General features: G+C 35.9%; 2 protein-coding genes across 11 annotated transcripts in view; both read right to left on the reverse strand.

Annotated features, from left to right (window-relative positions):
• LOC145664324 (uncharacterized) overlaps positions 1-21866 on the reverse strand; it is a 1583153-nt gene that overhangs the window by 375893 nt on the left and 1185394 nt on the right. The window lies entirely within an intron of this gene.
• Positions 10911-11540, reverse strand: LOC145665227 (uncharacterized). The gene has a single exon (XM_081732514.1). The coding sequence runs from the start codon at positions 11538-11540 to the stop codon at positions 10911-10913; it is 630 nt and encodes a 209-aa protein (XP_081588640.1).

Below are 21866 nucleotides of genomic sequence, written 5' to 3' on the forward strand. Positions count from 1 at the left end.
TATCCATGTATGTTCATTTAGTGTGGTTACAATGACGAGTTTTAAAGAAAAACTTGCATTTTCTCACCATGTTCTTAATGTACTGAAGTTCCGCATTTGATCTTTCTCGAGCCCTGGTGTCCCAACGTCTTGGACTCTGCAGCTACAATTTTGGCTGTGCGTGTTTCCCGAGGTACTCTATTTATATACGAAGTTTCATGAAAATCGGGCTCTGATAGATACCTAGGGTTCCTTGTAAGAAGCAAAACAGAGATATATCAGATGCCGAGAAAATATATATTATAAATCAATGTATTAAATCACTGAATGTTTTGTTGTTATCACCAAGACGACATATTTAGATGTTACTATGGTAACAGAAGTAAGGTTATACATAATGTCAACTACCTTTTAAGAATCATAACGTTTATAAAAGGAAGGTATACAATAAACGACATTTTGTATTATGTCAATTTAGTTTACTCATTGTGTGGCTCAATAGGATAATATAATGTTAGAATCAGGACACTAAAACAAATATAACGAAAATAAACAGTTATAAACACTTGCTTAATACCAATAAAATCGAACTTGAAATAACAAATATTTTGAAACCAGGAAACGTCTTCGTATTTCTTTGCAATACTTTCCGTAAATCTTATTCTTCTCTTGCGAGAAACGTATATATATATGTATATAAGAGTACAACGTATATATATCTTGTGTATATTTATGTATACACAAAAGAGTGGTCCGTTCACTGATTCACTCACCAGAACTCTAAAACTCCTAGGCGTAGAACTTTGAGATGTTATGAAAATATTGTCTTTGCATGTTGAATTAAAGATAGGACCAGATTTTGATATGCGACTTCTAAGGCTTTTTTGCTGTTCTCCAGTTTTCTGAAACTCTTAGGTATGCAACACTGAAATGTTGTCTAAGTAATACCTGTGTACCTTAGGCTATATGTAAGTAGAGTTTCGCAAAAAATATCGCCTAAGGAGAGAAAAGGGAGCTTAAAAGAATTTTTGCCGCACCAGATCTCCGAAACTATTAAAGATAGAACTTCGAAATTTTGTATAAGATTTCTTCAGCTTACATTCTATCTAGGCTGTTGGCAAGATGACAGTTTGAGAGTTGAGATCCCTAGACTGGACTTGAAAGTTTATTTTTCCGCTCTCCAGATCATCGAAAATATTAATGTAGAACTTCAACATTTTGTATAAATATTATTCACGTACCATAGGCTGACAAAAAGATATATTATAATTTCAAAAAATGTGACCTTTAAGGGAAGAAATGGTATTTAGGTAACTCCAGCAAAATCGAAATTGCATCAACAACTGTTTCGAAATCAACCAAAAAGTTTATTATATTAAAAATATACATCTGTAAAAATATTTTTCATAAATGTCATTCTTCCTGAAAAAAAAAAACAAAAAAAAAAAACAGGAATTTCATATTGAAAATACAATGAAAACACACACCACATTTCCTTTGCGTGTAGAGCTTAAAAGAGTTGAACTAAAATTCATCACCACGTGGATCCATTTCAAGGTTCATGCAATGCCTGTGCACTTAGAAAGCATCTCATCAGAATTTACAACAGAATTGTATTCTCTTGAACCTGTTCCTTCATCCCGAAACAGGTTTATCTTTTAGAAGAAAGGACCTGTTCTACTACTATACATTCAAGCAACCATGACAAAAAATAGTGGGGTAACAACAACAACTACTCTGAACTGAACATCTCCAAACACTGCTCATGATATTCGCATAGCGTATAAGGAAACAGCACATTTCAAGTAACTATTATTAGCATGTAATTAATAATATTAATTTAAATTAATTCTCTTGAATTTAACTTTAAGAATGAGTGGTGCCTTTGGGAAAACTACATACGCAAAAGTTCCACCGCTTCAAACTAAGGGAAGAATATGTACCTAACATTCTATTTCTGTATATACAGAATAAAAAATCCACTGATTCACTTATTAATTCAGTCAACATATTTCCAAGACTATTAGGGGTAGAGCCTTGCAAGTTTAGAAAAGCGTTCTTCTTGCACTTTAGGCTGAGGGTACTGAAGGATTTGTGACATTCTTTTCCGAATGGGGTATGTGAGGGGTATAGAGTGAGTTTTTTACCATTCACCGGACTTCCGAAACTATTAGACAGACTTAGAACCTTGACATTTTGTATAATAGTTTTCCATCATTCTAGGCTGTAGATAAGACAGGGTTTGGCTAATTGCGTCTTCTAAAGTAGCCTTCTAAAATAGCGATGGCCAAACTAGCATTCAATAGGAAAAGAGGACTCTAACATCAAGAAATGTATCGTTGGACGTTCGAAAACTATTTATTAAGACTCTGGTATGGAGCGTGGCGCTTTACGAATCAGAGACGTTGGCATTGAGAAAAGCTGAAATATCCAAGTTTTAAGCATTTCAAATGTGGTGTTGGTGCAGAATGCTGCGCATATCATGGACCGAAAGGAAGAGAAACGAAGACGTACTAAAGAAGCTAATGAAGGACGACAGATCATGAAGATAATAAGAAAAAGAAGAAGGAGCATGCTTGGTCATCTTATTCGGTACTCCGATTGGATCACCGTGATGATACAGGGAAAGGCAGAAGGAAAACCAGGAAGGGGAAGACAAAGGATATAATATCTAGATGCAGTTACGAAGAAGAGACCTTATCAAATTATAAAACAGCTCTCCCAAGGGAGAGAAAAGTTCTAAAATTTCCATGTTGCTCATCAACCTATGATTGAGGTGAACAAGAAGAAAGTAGGATGGAAGGGGGGATTGATCTTCATTCTATTTGCCAATACTTCGAAACTATTAGACGTACAAACTTTGAAATTTTGTATGAGTTTGCAAAATACGATTTCCAAAAGGTATAAGGAAAAGGAAGGTTGAATTGGGCTCTTGATGTTTGCCAGATTTCCGAAACTATTGAAAGGAGAACTATGAGAATACGTTGAAATGTTGTTGACCTCCTAGACCGTAAGTAGTTTGATATGTGACCCCTAAAATGAGACGAGGTGCTTCATATTTCTTTCCGTTTGCTAGGTTTCTAGAACTATAAGACATAGAACCATGAATATGTATGTGAAAGTTCCAATACAATCTTTGGCTGTAAATAAGAATCATTTTTGCGAATTGCGAACAGTAAGGGATTAAAGGTTTTTCGTTGTTAACGATACATTTAAAATTGTTAGACATAGAAGCTTGATTTTTTGCTTAAACTTTCTCCTTGGAAAGGTAAAAAGGATCGACATCCACTAGCTCTCTGAAATTATTGTGTGCAGGAGTACATATGTGAACGTGTACAATTTCTTCTTGAACCGTAGACTCAGAGAACAAGAATTTTAGGAATGATAAAAAATGCATCAAAAGATTGCGATCTTTGCCAATAATTCGTTTTTAGATCAGGGGTCACAAAATTTTTGAACGGCCCCTAAATCAAGTTTTCGTACTTTCTACAGAATAAGCACATCATACTAAGTTAAATGATAGTTTGGGTTTGGCTACATTATATGTAGTTCTCCAGATATAAGGCACAAGAAAGTTTTTGGTCGAAACATATCGGCTGTTTTCTTATGCTTTTGGAGTAGGGGATACAAAATTTGAACGGCTCCTAAATCGAGTTTTAGCACTTGTTACGGAATGCGAAATCCGTAAAAAAAAAAAAAAAAAAAAAAAAAAAAAAAAAAAAAAAAAAAATACAGTATCACATCATATTGAATTAAGTGATAGTTTAGTTTGGTTACACTATATGCAGTTCTTCAGATATAAAGCCTACAAGAAAATTTTTGACTGAAATATATTGGATCTTTCGCTTAAAAAACAATTATTTTTATGAAACCTCTAAACTGCAGTAGAATAGGGCCCTTAATTGTTTTCCCCGTTCACCAGATATGCGAAAACTGCCAGCGTAGAAAATTCAAATTTTGTACACATTTCTCCATGAGCCCTAGGCTGAATGTGATCTCTAAGGCGAAATGTGGACTTAAGTCGTTTCTAGTTTTTCTTCGGATCTCTGAAACTCTTAGGAAAAGAAATTTTGAAATTTTTGTACAAATTTTCTTTCGAGATTCTAGAGTGCAGACAAGACAGGATTTGGCCAAATGTGACCTATAAGGGAATAAAGAGGGAACCTGCATTTTTCCTTCGTGTTCACTAGGAATATGAAAGTGTGTACAAAAATACTGTCTTTGAATCGTAGATTGAGAAAACAGACGATGTTTTAAGAGATGTTACCTGATGTTACCCCTAGAGGACAAGTGGATTTAAAACTTTTTTGTTACTTCATCAGATCTCAGAATCAGTTGAAAGTCAGAATCATTTTTTTTCTGTATATCCTAAAGTGTATTTAAAAAGTAGATTGGAGCATTTCAGATTAGAAGGGTTTGTAGGTTAATTTCATTATCATTACCAAGTTTCTCCTGTCCAGGAAAAAAGGACATTATTATTACTAATTTCTTTCGAAACACTCAGCATATAGCCACAAAATTCATGTACCATTGAGATACAGAGTATTAATGCATTGCATTTCGTGAAATTTGTTGGTTTCACGAGGTTCTGACACAGGGAAAAGATAATTTAAGGGTGACTTTCAGAAAATTCATTTTGACGGATCTGAATTTTGATCTGAATTTTGAATTAACAATTTTCACAAAACTGAGGAAAGCCTTCTGCTTTGAGTGCAAGACAGTAACTTAACTTGGTGTCTACTTGGACAAAACACACTTATGAGTGTCTTGAAAATAAATGGATTTCGGAGTGATGAGTGTCGACTAAATATTTTGACTAAGATTTGCTTGGATTACGGTGAATCTATTGCTTTAGGGTTGCGAGAAAGTGATTTGACTCAGCTTTGACATTGGAAAAAATATTTACCAGGGATTGTGTGATTTATTTACTTAACTCCAGTGAAATCGGACTTCCATCAATAAATATACTGAAACAAGAAAAAAGTTTATATCTTTCTATTGTAAAACTACCTTGTTAGGTAAAGTAATTTACACACGGAATTCGCTTTTTTAAACAATCTTTATTATAAAAGTCTTATTATTGAACAATATTACACATATTTACAAATTTATTATAACATTTACTAAGTAATTATGGTAAATAGGTGATTAAAGTCCTAGGCAGCGAAGGGCAGTATTCCTACAAAACTATCGGTAAGCTGAGTGGAACTGGGCTTGGAGCTTTACTGCTACTCGTAAGCAAAGAGTAGTTTTGCAGAGCTTTAGAGCAAGCTAGGCAAGAAGGAAAGCCACGGAGCACTAATTACATAAGTCGGGCGGTTGCGATTAGAAATTTTTTTGTGTTCCACGCAAGCAAGAATTGCGGTTTCCACAATGCTCTAGGCACGCAAATTGGGCAGAAGGCTTCAGAGCTCTAAGCTAGCTAGGAGGCTTTTGTTAGGTTAGTTTTTTTAGAGGTCTAGGCAAGGTAAGAGAGGAGTGTTGACCAGCTGAAACTTATTCTTCTCTGTGAAGACCGAGCTAGTTATTATACATAATATAATTAGTACATGAAATCAATTTACTTCCTATAGTTTGATGCAACATAAATTTAAGTTAGGTCTATACCGATGTGACTTTCCTCAAGAGCTAGCTAGCACTGTTGAGAATTCAATTGAAATAATGGGAAAAGAAACACAACACCTAAATTTGGATTTTATAGCAAGTGAGTAGCAAAGAATTTCGTTTCGGAGAGTCAGGATACTCATTTGCATATCCCATGTCTGGTTCTAGTACCAGCTTCGAAATGAAATGTCTCAAATATTGTTTAGTACAATAGCTTTCGTTTCACCCTAAATGACCAGAAATATCACACCACGAAAAATAAAAAAAGATTGAAGAAGGAATAGTGTATTTAATCAGGTACCCCGTATGATCTAAGATACTCAAAAACAATAACCCGAACTGATAAAAAGTTCCAATCATATTTGGAGTGCCTTTGAAGTTAGTTACATTATTGTGTATTCTAACAACAATAAAAAAAATTTGCTACTGAGGCTTGTTAATTTATATTCTAATAAAACGAAATAGCTTTGATACATTTAGTTCTTCTTGACTGCTCGAGTGAGGTTCTCATTGTTCGGACTATAGGACTTCCGTTTTACGGTAAGTTTTAGTTCGACTGTTTGGTTGAAAAATTGCTTACTTGCTTGTAGGAAACTGTTCCTCGCTATCTATTGAAGTTTTTTTTTTATTTTTTTTTTAATCTGTAGTGATCAACGTTAAAATCGGAAGTTTGGTCAAAGAAGTAGTCTACCTAGCATCATTACATCCAAATACGGTAATGGCAGGAATATCAAGACTATTATAAACCGAAAGTAACTTTCTAATTGTCGTTTGGGATCCACATTACTAAGGCACTCCGTTATTTAAAATTATAAAGCAAAACTTTCCCTTACATAAAAACATTCACGTTTCCGTGCAATTTTGAGTGCCTTTACATTCCGTTCAAGCAGTATGCTGAACAGAAAACTTGCCTTTTCATTTTAACATAGAGCACCTTACCAGTGGTGAGCCTCCAGCATTATAGATTGAAAACCACATTTTTTCAAAAACTTTTCTCGCCTTCCATTTTAAACGAACTTAAAAAAGTTTGTTATTAAATTATCTGTGTCTGTCTGTTATTTGCGATTCTTTTTTTTTATTTTTTTATTTTGAGCACTCTTTTCCATAGAGCATCAAAAACTATCTGAGAAAGTGATGCAATTTTTCGCGTTACTCTTACCGTTCCTGAGATATTGACCACAAAATGGTCGATTTCCGGAGACTTAAGGAGCCATATCTCGGAAACTGTAAGTTATGATACCACATTGTAACATTTTGGTACCAAATAGTAACCAGTGGCCACTGGTTTGACCAGTACCGGTGGCCAGTTAATATCGGTACCAAAATGTATACTTAGGTATTGATTAACACCAATATCATCTCTCTATGACATCGTTTCCGAGATATTGGCCAGGAAATAGTTCCGATTTCGGGAGATTTAAGGAACTATAATCTAGGGAACCGTAAGTCATGGAGAGACCATATTGGTGTTGATCAATACCTAAGAGTATGGTGAACATTTTAGTACCAAATAGTAACCGGTGGCCACCGTTCCCCAGATACTAGCCAAAAGTTCGAATTTCGGGAGATACTTAAGTCACTCTTTCATTTCACAGATACGTCGGTTAAATGGTTTCGTTCGTACATTCAAAATAGATATCAGCGTGTTTCTGTTCTGGACAATCAAAGTTCATGGACAACAGTGCACTGTGGAGTTAGTCAAGGAACGGTCTTAGCACCGATCCTGTTCTCTATATACATAAATGACTTGTCTCAACAAATTCGCCACCTTAAATATCACTTATTTGCAGATGATGTTCAAGTATATCTCGACTGATCTTGGAGACATAAATGACACTATCTCACATCCCAATAAATCTAAATGTATCATAATTGCTTCGAGAAATATCCTTTCCAGACTGCAGAGCACCGAGCTTCCTAAAATTACATTAAATGGGACATATATATGTTTTGATGGAAAAGTGAAAAATCTTGGCCTCATATTTGATCAGAATCTTCTATGGGCGGATCATATAAATCATGTATGCAAAAAGGCGTTTGGTGCACTGCACTCTCTATACCGTTTGAAAAATATGTTGCCTTATCCAATTAAGGCATCTATAGTACAAAGCCTCGTACTATCACATATTGATTATTGCATTGGAGCTTATGGCAATGTAAATAAAGAAGCGCTAAGAATGTTACTGAGGGTTCAGAATGCATGCGTTCGGTTTGTTTTTAATCTAAACGTTCTGATCACTTGACGCCTTTTTTTAATGAATTGGGCTGGCTAAACATCCAAGCTAGCTACATATACCAATCAATGACAATTTTATTTAAAGTTTTGAAATTTGGTGTGCCTATATATCTTTACAATAAACTGCAGTGTGTTAGAGATAGCCACAATCGTGATACTCGCTCTAGCAGATCAACACTGTTGTCGATACCTCGTCATAATACGAATCAAATGGCTAATTCATTCACAATCTCTGGTATTAGAGAATGGAACAGACTTCCACCAGATGTAAGGAATTCACCCTCAATTGCGACATTCAAAAGAAATTTGAAGCAATATCTGATAGCCTTAGCCAATGTACACCAATCTCTGGAATTATGTTCTTTTTTTTCTTTCTTTCTTCACAAAGATGAGCAGTAGCAATCAAATGTAAACAGAAACTTGAGGTATGTATCTATAATACTAGGTTCAGGCACGTAGCCAAGGGGTGGGTCCGGGGGGTCCGGACCCACCCCCCTTCGAGACCAGAAATAAAAAATAAGGAAGGACGAGACAAAAAGAAACCAGAAATAGGAAGAATAAGCGTTAAAAATGAAGATAAAACATAAAGATAAAAATAAAGCTAAAAATAAAAAAAAATTATCATCGCTTCCCTGTAGTATCAAACATGTTATTTCAGAAACGGTTTTCTACTGCTCCTTTAACTTGTCATTTGGAACAGACAGTTGTTGACGGAATAATAAAACAAAAAAGTTATGTGGAAACCAAGTCCTGTTAACATTTGATTCAAAAGAGAAAGGAAAGCAGATATAAAATATTTTACAAGACATTATTGGATACGTATTTTTTAAATAATTGAAGTCATAATGAAAGGAAAATTATTATATTTAGATGAACAGAAGAAGGAACGTAGATATTGTAAATTTTAAAAAATATTTTTATAAATATTCTTTTACTCGAGATTTCTTCATAGTTTGTTACTAAAATACTTAGTAACATGCATGGGCGCCGATCCTAGGGGCCCGGCCCCCCAAAGGTCATGTGGGCCCCCCTTGTTATCGTATATTGGCATAATTTGAATGCAATTTGTCTTAAAATCCTCATATATGCCTTCTGCATCTGAATGGACCCCTCCAAATTTACTGGGAAATCGGCGCCCTTGCTAACATGTCCTAATTTTAAAGTCTTAACAAACCAATATATGTTGCTAGTAAAATAGTTTAAATTGATCAAGCTCCTAGTGTGAAAACCACAATATTTCATATCAAAATCCCCTCCCCTATCACGAAATCTTGACTAAACGAACCAATATATGTTACTAGTAAAATAGTTTAGAATAATCGAACTCTGATATGATAACCACAGTATTTCATGTCTCAGACCCCCCGCCTATTACGAAATCCTGGCTACGTGCCTGCTAGGTTTGTGGGAAGGTATGGAGGAGGGGGGAATGTAAGGTAGTATACTTTTAAGAATACATATATCGTTCTGTGTATGCTGTATGTATAGTTTTATTGTTTTTATGATAAATAGTATGAGGGTATGGCGGGGGAGGGGGTATGTAAGGGAGCATATTCGTGTGTAGGGGTATAGGGTAAAGAACCCGAATATGAGACCCTAAAATTTGGATGCTAATTACTAGTTAACTAAAGCAACAACAAATACTGTTTTAAGTTTAATATATTCTTTGAAGTATCTAGTTTATGAAACAAAGTATTGGAACACATAAAAAATATAATAATAAAAGATATGTTGAAAAATGTGAACAAAAGTGTTTTTGCGCAATTTTTATAAGGGGTACCGAATAAGAGACCCCAGCTTTCTGTGGAATATTTGAACAGTTGTTTTATAAATTCACGATTGAACAATGTCTTTAAACTAAATCCTGCTATGGCACAAAAATATAACACGTTAAATTTTCAATAAACCATATTTTCAGCCTTTTTAGGATCTACGGCTAAAATTTATTAAACAAAAAATGTAAACTTCTACCGTATTACCTATAACTTTTGCAGTGAACATAAGAAAGAAAAGACAGACTATGATAAAAAATGTAAAAACAAAATAGTTTATAAACTTCTGCAAACAATGTTTTTTGTATCATAGTGACTAGCCTATTCCTTTGGCAAGCAAATCTTTGAATACTGTATGAAACTAGAGTTACAAACTTCAGCCTTTGAGCTAGTTTAGCTGCACTTAAATGAGCTACCTGATTAAAAAAAAAAAAAAAAAAAAAAAAAAAAACAAGATTAAAGAGCGTTTACATTTTGTTCTTGCACATAGGGCAAACAAATGCGTCATCTGCACCACAATTAGCATGAGCCCACTTGTAACAACGCGTGCATTGTACCCACTCTTCACCACATTGATCTTGCGAATAAAATGCACCACAAAATACACATTCTGCGTCATCTTCATCTTCATCTAACTCAACACTATCTGACGAATCTGCTAATGAAAAACCGTCGTCAGATTCATCTGTGGAATCTTCAAATCTCTGCGATGCAACCTTCCTTTTTTTGCGCGAAGCAGAACGCGAAATAGGCCTACCTGAATGCTGCTTTTTCTTGACTGCACTACACGTCTGACTTTGAGCTCCTTGAACATCCTTACTAAAGAGGTTCTTCCTGACCACCTTCTGACGTTTCTTCTCAAGGGATTCTTTATATGGTGTTGTTGTGATAACTACTTGATGATTCACTTCGCGAGATGGCCCGGCGTTTCCCGATGGTGAGCCAATATCTAATGTGAAGAGGGGTTCAATCTCTTCTGGCATCACAACGGCATCATTGTCAGGAGCTTTTTCAGGTTCCTGTTCCATTTCATGCTGGCCTGATCCGCTGCAGTTTGATTGATCGTCCACGTCACTTGTATGTCTAGGCAATTCTACTGACTGTTCTCGTTTTGGCTCTTCAACTGACTGACCCCGCATATAGATGGCAGAATGTATTGCAAAATCTTCCCCACGAAAAATATATTTATTACAAGGGAATAATCCAGTCTTTCGAAAGGCATTCACTGATGTTGCCATTGTAGCGGACCTGTTGTATGCACCTGCAAACAGTTTGGCGATTCTTGTAAGTTTTAGTGGTTTTCCTGGGTTCTGGCGCAGCTATGTTTCAACTTCTTGTGCGTAAAATGCTTTGAACGGAAACATGAAACCAACGTCTAAAGGTTGCATTTTATGTGTTGAATGGGGCTGTAAACAAACAATAGAAACATGACACTCTTTCGCTTTTTCAATCACTGCCAAATTTCGCACGTGCGAATAATGGCCGTCCAAAAGTAGAATAGCAGGATCTTGGGCTGAAGGTCGCGTGTATTCCAAAAAATGATCAAACCATTGGCAGAATATTTCACTTTGAATCCACCCTGATTTGGTACATGCTGCAATGGATCCGGCTGGTGCACTTTCCATTAAGTCATCATTCATATTTTTCCGTGGCCAAATCATCAGAGGAGGAACATAGGTTCTCACTGCATTCATACAAAACACGATTGTGATCAGTTTACCTCTTTCTTGGGACACTAATGTGGCGACATTTTTTTCCCCGCGAAGGCTGATAACTTTACTCATTCGTTGCTGGACCACTGAAATTCCTGCTTCATCCACATTAAACAATCTGTGTGGTTTGTTTTGGATTTTTGCCAGTTCTCTTTCATAGATATCAAAGAAGGCACTAACACTATTGGGATTGAATCCTTTAATTCGGGCAAATGAAGTGGCTTCTGGACTCCGCATAGACAGTTGGGGGGTGACGCTTTAAAAAACCTTTTAACCATTTCTTTCCTGCACTCTTCTTTTTTTCTGAAAATGGATGAGGCAGAGAATTTCTCAAAGCGAGCTGGAAAGCAATTCGTTTTATATCACTTCTTCTTAGTCCATAAAACCTGGCGTCCATGTCCACACAGTATTTCACCAACATTTCTTCAAGCTCCTCTGGCAAAACTGGTTTCCTACCTAAGCGAATACTCACCAATGTCTCAGGACTTTTACCTTTATCTTTCACATAGCGTTCTAATGTCCCTTTGGGGACAGCGAAATAACGTGCAGCTTTCTTGTAACCCATGTCACCTCTTCGAACACAATTTACTGCCCTTATCATGCTTTCTGGGTTCCATTTTTTCCTAGTTGATGAGACCACTCTCTGAAACAAAGAAATAAACATTCTTGTAATAAAACCTTCCAGAGCACATTGTTCACATTTATTCTGAAGTACAATGGGTAAAGTGTAAGTAGGTCCTGAGTATCATTCCATCATACGGCAAGTAACCATTCCTAAAATAAATTAACTTTTTCTAAGAGAAAGTAAAAAATGTTAATGCCTAATTCATTATATTGACAAGTGTTTCTTTAGAGGAAACGGCTTCTATATATTTCTTGATTTATGTTAAGTAATGTTTTTATTTTACTTTCTGTTTTAAAATTATATTAAATTTTCTGAAGTTTGTTTTAACAGGGAAATATTAATAGAAATTGGAGGTCAAAAGTACATGTGTTACATTTTTAAACAAATATAGGTCTCAATACGGGCTACTGCCATATCATTGTAGACTATAAGCCTACGAAGTACTTTGAAGTATAAATTGCATTGGCATTTGTGGACAAATTACTATACAAAATCTACTAATGTTAAGTTTGATCAATGTCTGAAAGCAGACCATGCACGCCTAGCTACCCAGACCATAAATTGTAGGCTATTTGCAATATCATAACGGGTCTTTGAGACTCCGGACAATAACAGGAAGCACGGACGACCATGGGGAGGTCAAAAGTGCCTGTGCCACATCTACTTTAAGTTTAGACTAATAAGAAGAAAAAACAAAATAGTTTGAATTCAACCAAAGAAACTGAGAGCAAATTTGACCCTCTAGCTTGGTCTTCCAAGGGTTAATGTGCAACGTAACTGTTAAAATGGGGAAAATGAGAATGAAAATCAACATAAACTCTTATATACAAAAGAGTCCCTAATATGAGACCCAACATTAATAAACGGGTCACATTATGAGACAGGTCTCATATACAGAACCCCTTACGGGTTTCATAATACGACCTTCGACGAATAGACATATGACTAATGCCATCTCAATTATGAGTGGAAGTAAACTGTTAATTCTTTGCATGGCACAATAAAAACAATCACTGCTACGACACAAAGTAAAGATAGAATGAATATCAACTTACCTTATCCATTTTCAGTGCCTAATTTGTACACGAAGGAAACATTCGTCGGACGACGATTTCTTTTCTGCACCCACGCTGCCAACAACTCTCCACACAAAGAGCTCACGTGACTTCCTGTGCTGTGGTGCCATATTTCCTTTTGTTTTCATTCGCTTCCGCTACATTGCAGCTCTTGCTTTACAAGATAGATGGGGGTCTCAAATTAGGTGCCTATCTTCATATTAGGTTCCTTTACCCTATATGTGTGTATGTACATATGCATTAATGTAGTAATTGTAATCTTTATGGATTAGATGACAACGGTAGTACGTATATCTTGTATACATTTTAGTTGGTTGAGTGTAAGAAAAGGCAAATATAGCCTTAACTCTGCCGTTAAATAAATAAATAATAAATAAATAAATAAATAAACAGTGGCAAGTTCGATTTTTTTTTAAATACACTTGTTATAGATGTAAGTTGTTACAGACGCACTGTAAATATACTGTTCTTATATATATCTATTGATGTGTTTAATTCAAATCCTTCATACAGCCCCTCCGTGGCTAAGCGGTTAGCGTCCGCGCCTTTGGCGTGGAAGACCCGGGTTCAATTCCCGGCGGGAGCTCATGTGGTTCGGATTCCACGTTAATCAGTAGGTCCACGTCTCATATAGCCTCGCTGCTGAACGGGACGTTAAAATCAAATCAACTCAAATCCGTCATCAGATTTTTCCCATCGGCCTTCAGTTCCTTTTGTAATTTACATTTTTTGCTTTATATGTTAGGAAGTTTCCAGCAGATGGTAGGGTAAACAACAAATATATGAAAGTTGTTTCACCTACACTTTATGACAGTAAAATAACTTTAATACATCTCGGTAAACACAATATTTGATGAACTAAAACAGGGTATAAAAGATCAATACTAAATGATTTATAATTCATTATTTTACAGCTTTTCAGAATTTCTCCTAATTCTTTCTGTACTAATTCTTGTAAAAGTGAGTGAGTCAATATTGTTGATACAAAATATCATACAACAAAGTGACAACTTTCTAGACGTCAAGAAGGAAGACCGAAGCTTCAGAAAAAATCACAATCTTACATAACATTTGTTTTTACAACCAACTACAATATGCCACCGAAATCAAGAACAGACGCCTGCGCCTGTACCAACATCAAATACCTATGAAGTCGTTTCAAAAGCCACAAATGATATAGAAGAAACTTCCACAAAAAATACGAAACTTGGGAAGGATGAGAAAGAAATAAAAGATAAGAAGACTAACTCAGACGTAACCAAAATTAGGATATACATATATGATTGCTCTTGGAACCGCAGTGGCTCAGTGGGAGAGCGTTCACATCTGGTGCGTGGGGTCCCTGGTTCGATCCCAGCGGTCAAGTGAACTTTGTGGTGGACAAAAACCGTGTGCGTGAGTTTCATCGGGGTTCTCCCGTTTCCTCCCACTTTCTTCATTCCTCATTCAATCGATTTCTTATCACCACCGTCTCCTTTAGCCTAGCCGGCATAACCATGGGACGAAATACTGAAATATTTTTTCTTTTTCATGATTGCCCTCTTACCCAGAGCTATAAGTTACAACAATTAGTAACTAAAAATTGCAGCAAAGAAATCACATTTCTATTCAAAAAAAGGATACACAAAAATTAAGTGCGAGCTTCAGGAAGATTACGAACTCGTGCAAAACTTTTGTTCCTACAACAAACTACAATATGCCACCGAAACCAAGAAGAAAACTGAGGCCATCAATGCAGTTATTCGCTACCTTCCAATTGATAGCTCTATTGGAAACATCAGAACAGCACTCAAGGAGAAGCATTACCCAATATTCTCCGTTTTGCAAATGCGAACCGAGAATCGTGAAGGCGGGAAAGGGAAAGTCCCCATCCTACTATTCTTGATTACATTGAAGAAGACTCTACAAGCCACCAGAATCTTCAAAGAAGACGTATTGCTACACAGGAAAGTTCACATAGAACCACTAAAGAGGAAACATTATTTGCAATGCTTCAAATGCCAAAGATTTGGGCATTCGCAAGGAACTTGTCAAGTTCTGCCTCGGCGCGTTAAGTGCGGCGGCTCTCATTGGATGTACACTCCGCAGCAAAAAACCTGCAACATAAGTATATAAGTTTATCGTGAAACGAAGAAGTCTTTTGTTCCAAAATAAATGTGCAGGGGAGGACGCCGAGGTTTCTCCTGGCGTGATTCGTGCCACTTAGACGTTGTGTTGATTCCCTGCGCTGTTAGGCGTAGTTTCACAATAAACTTACATGCTCATGTTGCAGGTTTTTTGCTGCGGACTGTGCCATACGAAAATTAAAAAAAAAAGAAAACAGAGACACATCTTCGAAATGTGTCAACTGTAAAGGCGCTCATCCTGCTAATTATACCGAGTGTACGCGAATACAACAAATGCTATAAGAAAACAACACCGACAAGCACAATCTCACATTCAGCACCTCTCCAAGACAACACTGCTACATCCACTTCAAGACCTGAGCTTATCGTAGCTTCAACACAGAATGATAATTCCCCTTATGATAATTCATCCTCTGACGACATCATCAAAACCAGTAAAGAACTTCTTCAACTTCTGAAGGATTTAAATCTGACCTACATAGTACACATGCTATGCATCTATATGCCAATGCTGAAAGCCGCCCTAGATCTGCTTAGGAAATTCACTATCCTCATAGATTTCTTCTCTTCAAGAAACCTTTTCAGCACTTCATTGCTTGTTACAAGATGCATTTTTGTTGTTTTATTTTGTATTGTTCTGTATTTTTGTTTTGTTTTATTTTATATTGTACCCAGCTAAACACATCAATAAATAAATGAATCCTTTTATCCGCTTTTAAATGGAACTACAAATAAATGAATACTCATGGTCCAAGAGAAGGCGTTAGCTTTTGCGACCTGCCCATCTTCAGATGGGAATAAAATTTGCTAGTGTATCTGTAAAGTGATGTTTTGGGAACCGAGTTGTTGGAAATTTGGAATCTTTTGGATAAAAACTCCTGGATATGTACTTTTCTGCAAAGGCAAAAGGAATTTTAAGACTTTTTCTCCCAATCGGACAATCTGGTATTCTGTGATGTTGCATTCCATGTGGCATTCCATGGAACATGAATATGACGAATAGCGACTCTTCATAGATCGTACTAAACCTAGTATGAAAGCAGCCCTACTTCATATTGGAAATTTATATTCATCAATTCCCATAGCGAATGCTAATAATACGAGTAAATCTTACGAACACATGAAACTAATATTTTGCAGTATATAATATGATAAATAAATATGGCATGTTTGTGGATATTTTAGTTATTCCGCTGTTAGAACTCCAAGTTGTTTCACAAAATTCTACTGTTTCCTGTGCCTTTGGGATAGTAGGAACTCTAAGGAACACTACGTTAAAACACAATGGAGAAAGCGAGATACATTCATAGTCAGCGAGAGAACAAACCACTAGTTCCTTCAGATATAATATTTTTGCTTCCATTACACATTAAGGTGGAACTCACGAAACTTTTTGTTAACGTCATCTATCGTAGTGGAGAAGGCCTGAAACAGTAGCTACAGAAACAGTTTCCTAGAATCAGAGACGCAGAAATAAAAATAAAGGAAGACATCTTCATTGGTTCCCAAATTCGGACATTATTGTAAGTTCCAGTGTTGATTCAATTCAAAAGAATTACCTGCAAGTCAATCTTTTGCCTGCATCGTCCAAACTTTCTTGGTAACTTCAGAGCTGAAAAGTATGAAGTATTTCTAAGGAAACTTCTACAAATATACAAGGAAATGGGATGCCGTATTTCTCTCGAAACCCATTTCTTACACTCTAACTTAGACTTCTTTCCTAGTAATCTTGGAGCTATCAGTGATGAGCATGGTGAAAGTTTTCACTAAGAGTTGGGACCATGAAAAGTCATAATAAGGGCAGAAGGAACTTCAAGATGATGGCAGGTTATTGCTGGAACACAAAAAAGAGACCTTCGTAATTCAGCATACTACAGAAGTTAAAAAAAAAAAAAAATAGGTGAGTATACCTAATTTCTCATACGCTATATTACAATCCAATAAGGCCTTTACGTTGTGGATTGACTTGTGTGTTACTCAGAAACCGAGCCCGACAGAAAGAAACTGAAAACAAATTTTAAATCAGCGGAGAAAATTCAATAAGAAACAGATTTTAATTCTCTCGTAACAAACAAAAAGTTTATATTTGTTTCCTATTGTTATTGAACTTCTCTTTATCAAAGACAAGTGTATATTACTGTCACTAAAGGCAAACATTACTACTACAGAACGATTTTTTTTTCGCGTGTCCATTACTGGCGCAGTTGCAGAACTCTCAAAAATTAAAATAATATAGAGTTTCCGGTTAGTTCACAGCATGGGCGCCGATTTCTCTGTAAATTTGGGGGGTCCATTCAGATGCAGAAGGCATATATGAGGATTTTAAGACAAATTGCATTCAAATTATGCCAAATATTGTATATTCATAACAACAATAAGGGGGGCACACATCAGATTTGGGGGCCCGGACCCCCTCGCCCTCCAGGATCGGCGCCCTTGGTTCACAGAAACTTCTAGTTTCCAGTTAGTTTCAACCTCGTTCAGGAATCCTACAATGTAATTAAAGGGCTGTAAAACGAGCGAACTTTCACAGTGGTCTGATATAAACAAAGTTATTATATTGAAAAAAATGTGTCCATTACTGGTACACTTATCTTTCTATTTTATTATTTACTGTTTCAAACAAAATATTCCTTCTAACAATAATATTCCTTTCTTATCTATATATATAAAAGAGAACGTACAAAATCCTTTGTCCGCTCATCACGCTAATACGGCTGAACCAATTTCTTTCATTTTTGGGGGGTTATTAGGATTTGGACCCTAGATGGTTTTTATCATATCACTTTAATTTTTAATTACCAGTGTCTTGAGATAATTGACCATTCAAGTGTCCATAACGTACAAATCCTTTGTTATTAGTTCATCATAGGTAAAAATAAACGTATTTATATGCAACCCGCATGACCGTGTCACTCGGCGGGTTAACATAAATGACAGGCGATATACAGCGGAAAATAGCTTGAATCTTCTGTTTAAAATTTTTTAATTGATTTGCTCATTTTTACAGACACTTTTACAATATGCCAGCACCGGGATGACCGCAGCGAAGCGGGGCGGGTTAACATAAATGACAGGCGATATAATGTTAAGATTTACTGCAATCTTCTATGGTTTTTATCATATCACTTGAAAGCGAAAAAGTAAAAATTATCTAAGTAACAAAGTTTATTGCGTTCCGGGGTGACCGCAGCGAAGCGGGGTGAACGCTGCTAGTCTAGTATATAAAATCATTCAAACACTATTTAAATCAAAATAAAATTACATCACTAGTGGATACACGTTTCGTCCATCATTTGATTTTTGTCTTGTCAATATCCGAAGGACAGTACATATCATCACACTCATATGAGCTTGACGAAACTTCACGAACTTATAGTGATAGAATAGTGATAGTGATAGAACTTCACGAACTTACCACAATGCTAAATATTATGGTGAGCAACCGTTTGACCTATTGACTGTTTTTTTTTGTTTTTTTTTGTTTTTTTTTAGTTATTGGCCATCTATGGACGATATTAATCCGATCTTGACTAATTTGACGTAATAGTAGACCTCATATATCTTAGCACGTTCGCAAAATATTACAGTATACAGATCATTGGCTCTCGAGTTATTTACCACCAAATTTTGGTCTGGAAACTTAAAAAAAAAAAAATTCCACTATATCACAATCGATAAAACCCTCACAATCTTTAAGGTTTATATGTCCTACGGTGATGCCAGGCAGGCTAAAGGAGCCACACAATCTTGTCCAAACTTGGTATGATAGTAAAAGTTGACGAACTTTGTACATGTTCTGGCATAATATGAAATCTCATGGTATGTAGTTCTTTAAATTTCCTTGTTATTGGGCTCGCTACGCATAGGTATCGTATCAATGTATAGACAACCAAATATCCCCTACACCAAATTGTCTATTCTTGAGGATCTGATTACACATGTATATCCACAAGTTGATTGTCTTTATATACTAGGTGACCTTAATTGTGATCAGCTCTGTCTTGACAAAGCCGAAACAAAATATTTGAACCGTATCCTGGATATGTTTGGTTTTGTCCAACTCATTAAAGAACCAACCAGAATAACAGAGTTCGGTGAATCATTACTCGATCTCATCATTACCTATAAAATTGACATGATAGCATCAAGTGGCGTCTACCCATTGGATCATCCGATCACTGGGTGACACATGCTATCCTAAACATTAAAAAACCGCCAAGAAAGTCATTTGATATTATTCGTTATCGCAACTTTAATATATTTAATCACGACGCATTTCTACAAAATGCTGAAGCCTTGAACTGGAAACAAATTGAATCTCAGGAATCTATAAATGCTAAAGTTAGTTTTCTTCAGACTTCTTTAAAACATCTGTTTGATCAGCACGCGCCAATAAAAACAGCTAAAGTTTCGAATAACAAATTGCCTTATGTGTCTAGTAATACGAAACTGCTAATGAAAATACGCGATCGTGCGCTCCGCAGGTTCAAACGCACTAAGTTGCAGCAACACTGGGATGAGTACAAAGAGCTTCGTAATTTTACTACGGCAGTTATTCGACAAGAAAAGATTGCGTATTTTTCCTTTCGTATAAATAACGCTAAAAACAATAAAGACACTTGGCGGACGTTACATAATTTGGGAATAGGTGGAAAAAGTTCATCGTTGAACCTCCCTGAAGAACTAAATTGTCCTGATGTCATAAATCGTCATTTTGCTAAGGTTTCCGAAATCTCAGTAACAAGTGACGATACATTTGATAAACAAATAAATCGGTACAGTTCACTGAAACACACTGCTTGTGGAACTCCTTTCATGTTAAGACCTGTTCATGAACATGAAGTTAGAAGAGCGATTGTTAACATTAGATCCAATGCAGCGGGCTTTGATGAAATAACTCCACATATGCTTAAAATAGCTTTACCTGTTATCACATCTCCCTTAACTAATATTGTGAACTACTCTTTATTGAATGGTAAATTCCCTGATCCCTGGAAACTAGCTAAAATCCTGCCATTACCAAAGAAGCCTTGTATTAAATCAACTAGTGACCTTCGGCCAATAAGTATATTGCCAGTTCTTTCAAAGGTAATTGAAAAGTTGGTGCTTCAGCAAATGATTTCATATATTGATAGTTCTCACATACTTCCATGCGAACAATCTGGGTTTCGTAAATTTCACAGCACTTCTACTGCTTTGTTAGGTATTAAAGACAATGTGCTTCATGCACTAAATGACAAATATGTAGTCATACTAGTCTTATTAGACCTCTCAAAGGCATTTGACCTTGTACAGCATGGTGTTCATGCAAAAATGAAATACTATAACTTTTCAGTAAACACCATAAAATGGTTCGAATCCTATCTACATAAGAGAAAACAGCAAGTTACTTTACGTAGTTCCTCTCATTATAAAATTTCTGAAGCTGCTGTACTTGATAGAGGTGTTCCACAAGGCTCAATTTTAGGGCCAGTTTTGTTCACCTTATACACTGCAGATCTTGTATCTGTTGTACAACATTCAAAGATGTACTCTTACGCAGACGACACTCAATTGTTTATAAAAGCCTTGCCTCAGGACTTGCCACAAGTTGTTCGACTCCTTAACCAAGATCTTAAGGCTATGAGTAACTGGTGTATTGATAACGGTCTTATTATTAATCCCTTAAAATGTACTTATACTGTTCTAGGTTCCGCTAATCAACTTAATAAAATTGCTCCTGACAAATTAGAATTACAAATAATGGACTCAAACATTAGCTATTCATCTTGTGTTAAAAGTCTTGGAGTACAAATTGACGATAAACTTTCTATGAATAATCACGTCTCTACTCAGTGTTCAAAAGCTCTAGGAATACTAAGAAACTTGTACAAAATACGAGACTGTCTGTCCAAAGATACCAAGCTACTCCTGACACAATCGCTGATACTGTCTTTGTTTGATTATTGTGACGTTGTGTATGGCCCGCTTCTAACAAAAAGCAATGCCATCCTGATCCAAAAGGTACAAAATTCATGCATCCGCTTCTGTTACAACATACGAAAATTTGATCATATTTTGCCTATTCTGAACACCAATAGCATGCTGACAATGTCCAGAAGACGACATTTACATTATTGCTCTCTCATTTATAAAGTTCTTATAACAACACGCCCCGCGTATTTATACAAAACACTCACTGCTAGGTCAACTATTCACACTCACTTAACACGCAAAAGAAATAAGTTTGATATTCCGCACCATAGACTCAAGCAAACCACTGCGGCATTTTCAGTATTAGCACCAAGGTCATGGAATGCTCTACCAAATGTAGTAAAAGAAGCTAAAACATTTAATTCTTTCAAGAAAATGTTAAAAATTTATTTACTCAGCCAACAAAATTTAAGTTCAGGTACCCATGATTTGTATTCTATCACTTGAACCACGTAAATGAAATCAGACTTGAATTGTTACATCTTCTTTATTAAATAATCATGCATTGTAAAAATATTTCATCACTCCCCCCCCCCTATATTGTGAATCACAAGCATAACTTATTTTGTCTCTATGTTATTCATCGGTATGTGTTTGTTTTCATGTTCGTATTTGTATGCTTTTTTTTCTTTCTTTCTTCACTTGTAGTACTTGTGTGTGTGTGTGTGTTTTGTTAAAAGTACCACTTTTCGTCTTTTCTTTTCTTTTTTTTAATCATCTTAATGTATATCTGTATTTTTATTGTATATAAATGTATCTT

This window comes from Thermobia domestica, chromosome 11 (genome assembly GCF_964235325.1).
Source record: "Thermobia domestica chromosome 11, izTheDome1.hap1.1, whole genome shotgun sequence".
NCBI classification, from domain to species: domain Eukaryota; kingdom Metazoa; phylum Arthropoda; class Insecta; order Zygentoma; family Lepismatidae; genus Thermobia; species Thermobia domestica.

Coding starts and splice junctions, on each gene's coding strand:
- LOC145665227 (XM_081732514.1), bottom strand. CDS start 11,540: ATGCGGAGTCCAGAAGCCACTTCATTTGCCCGAATTAAAGGATTCAAT.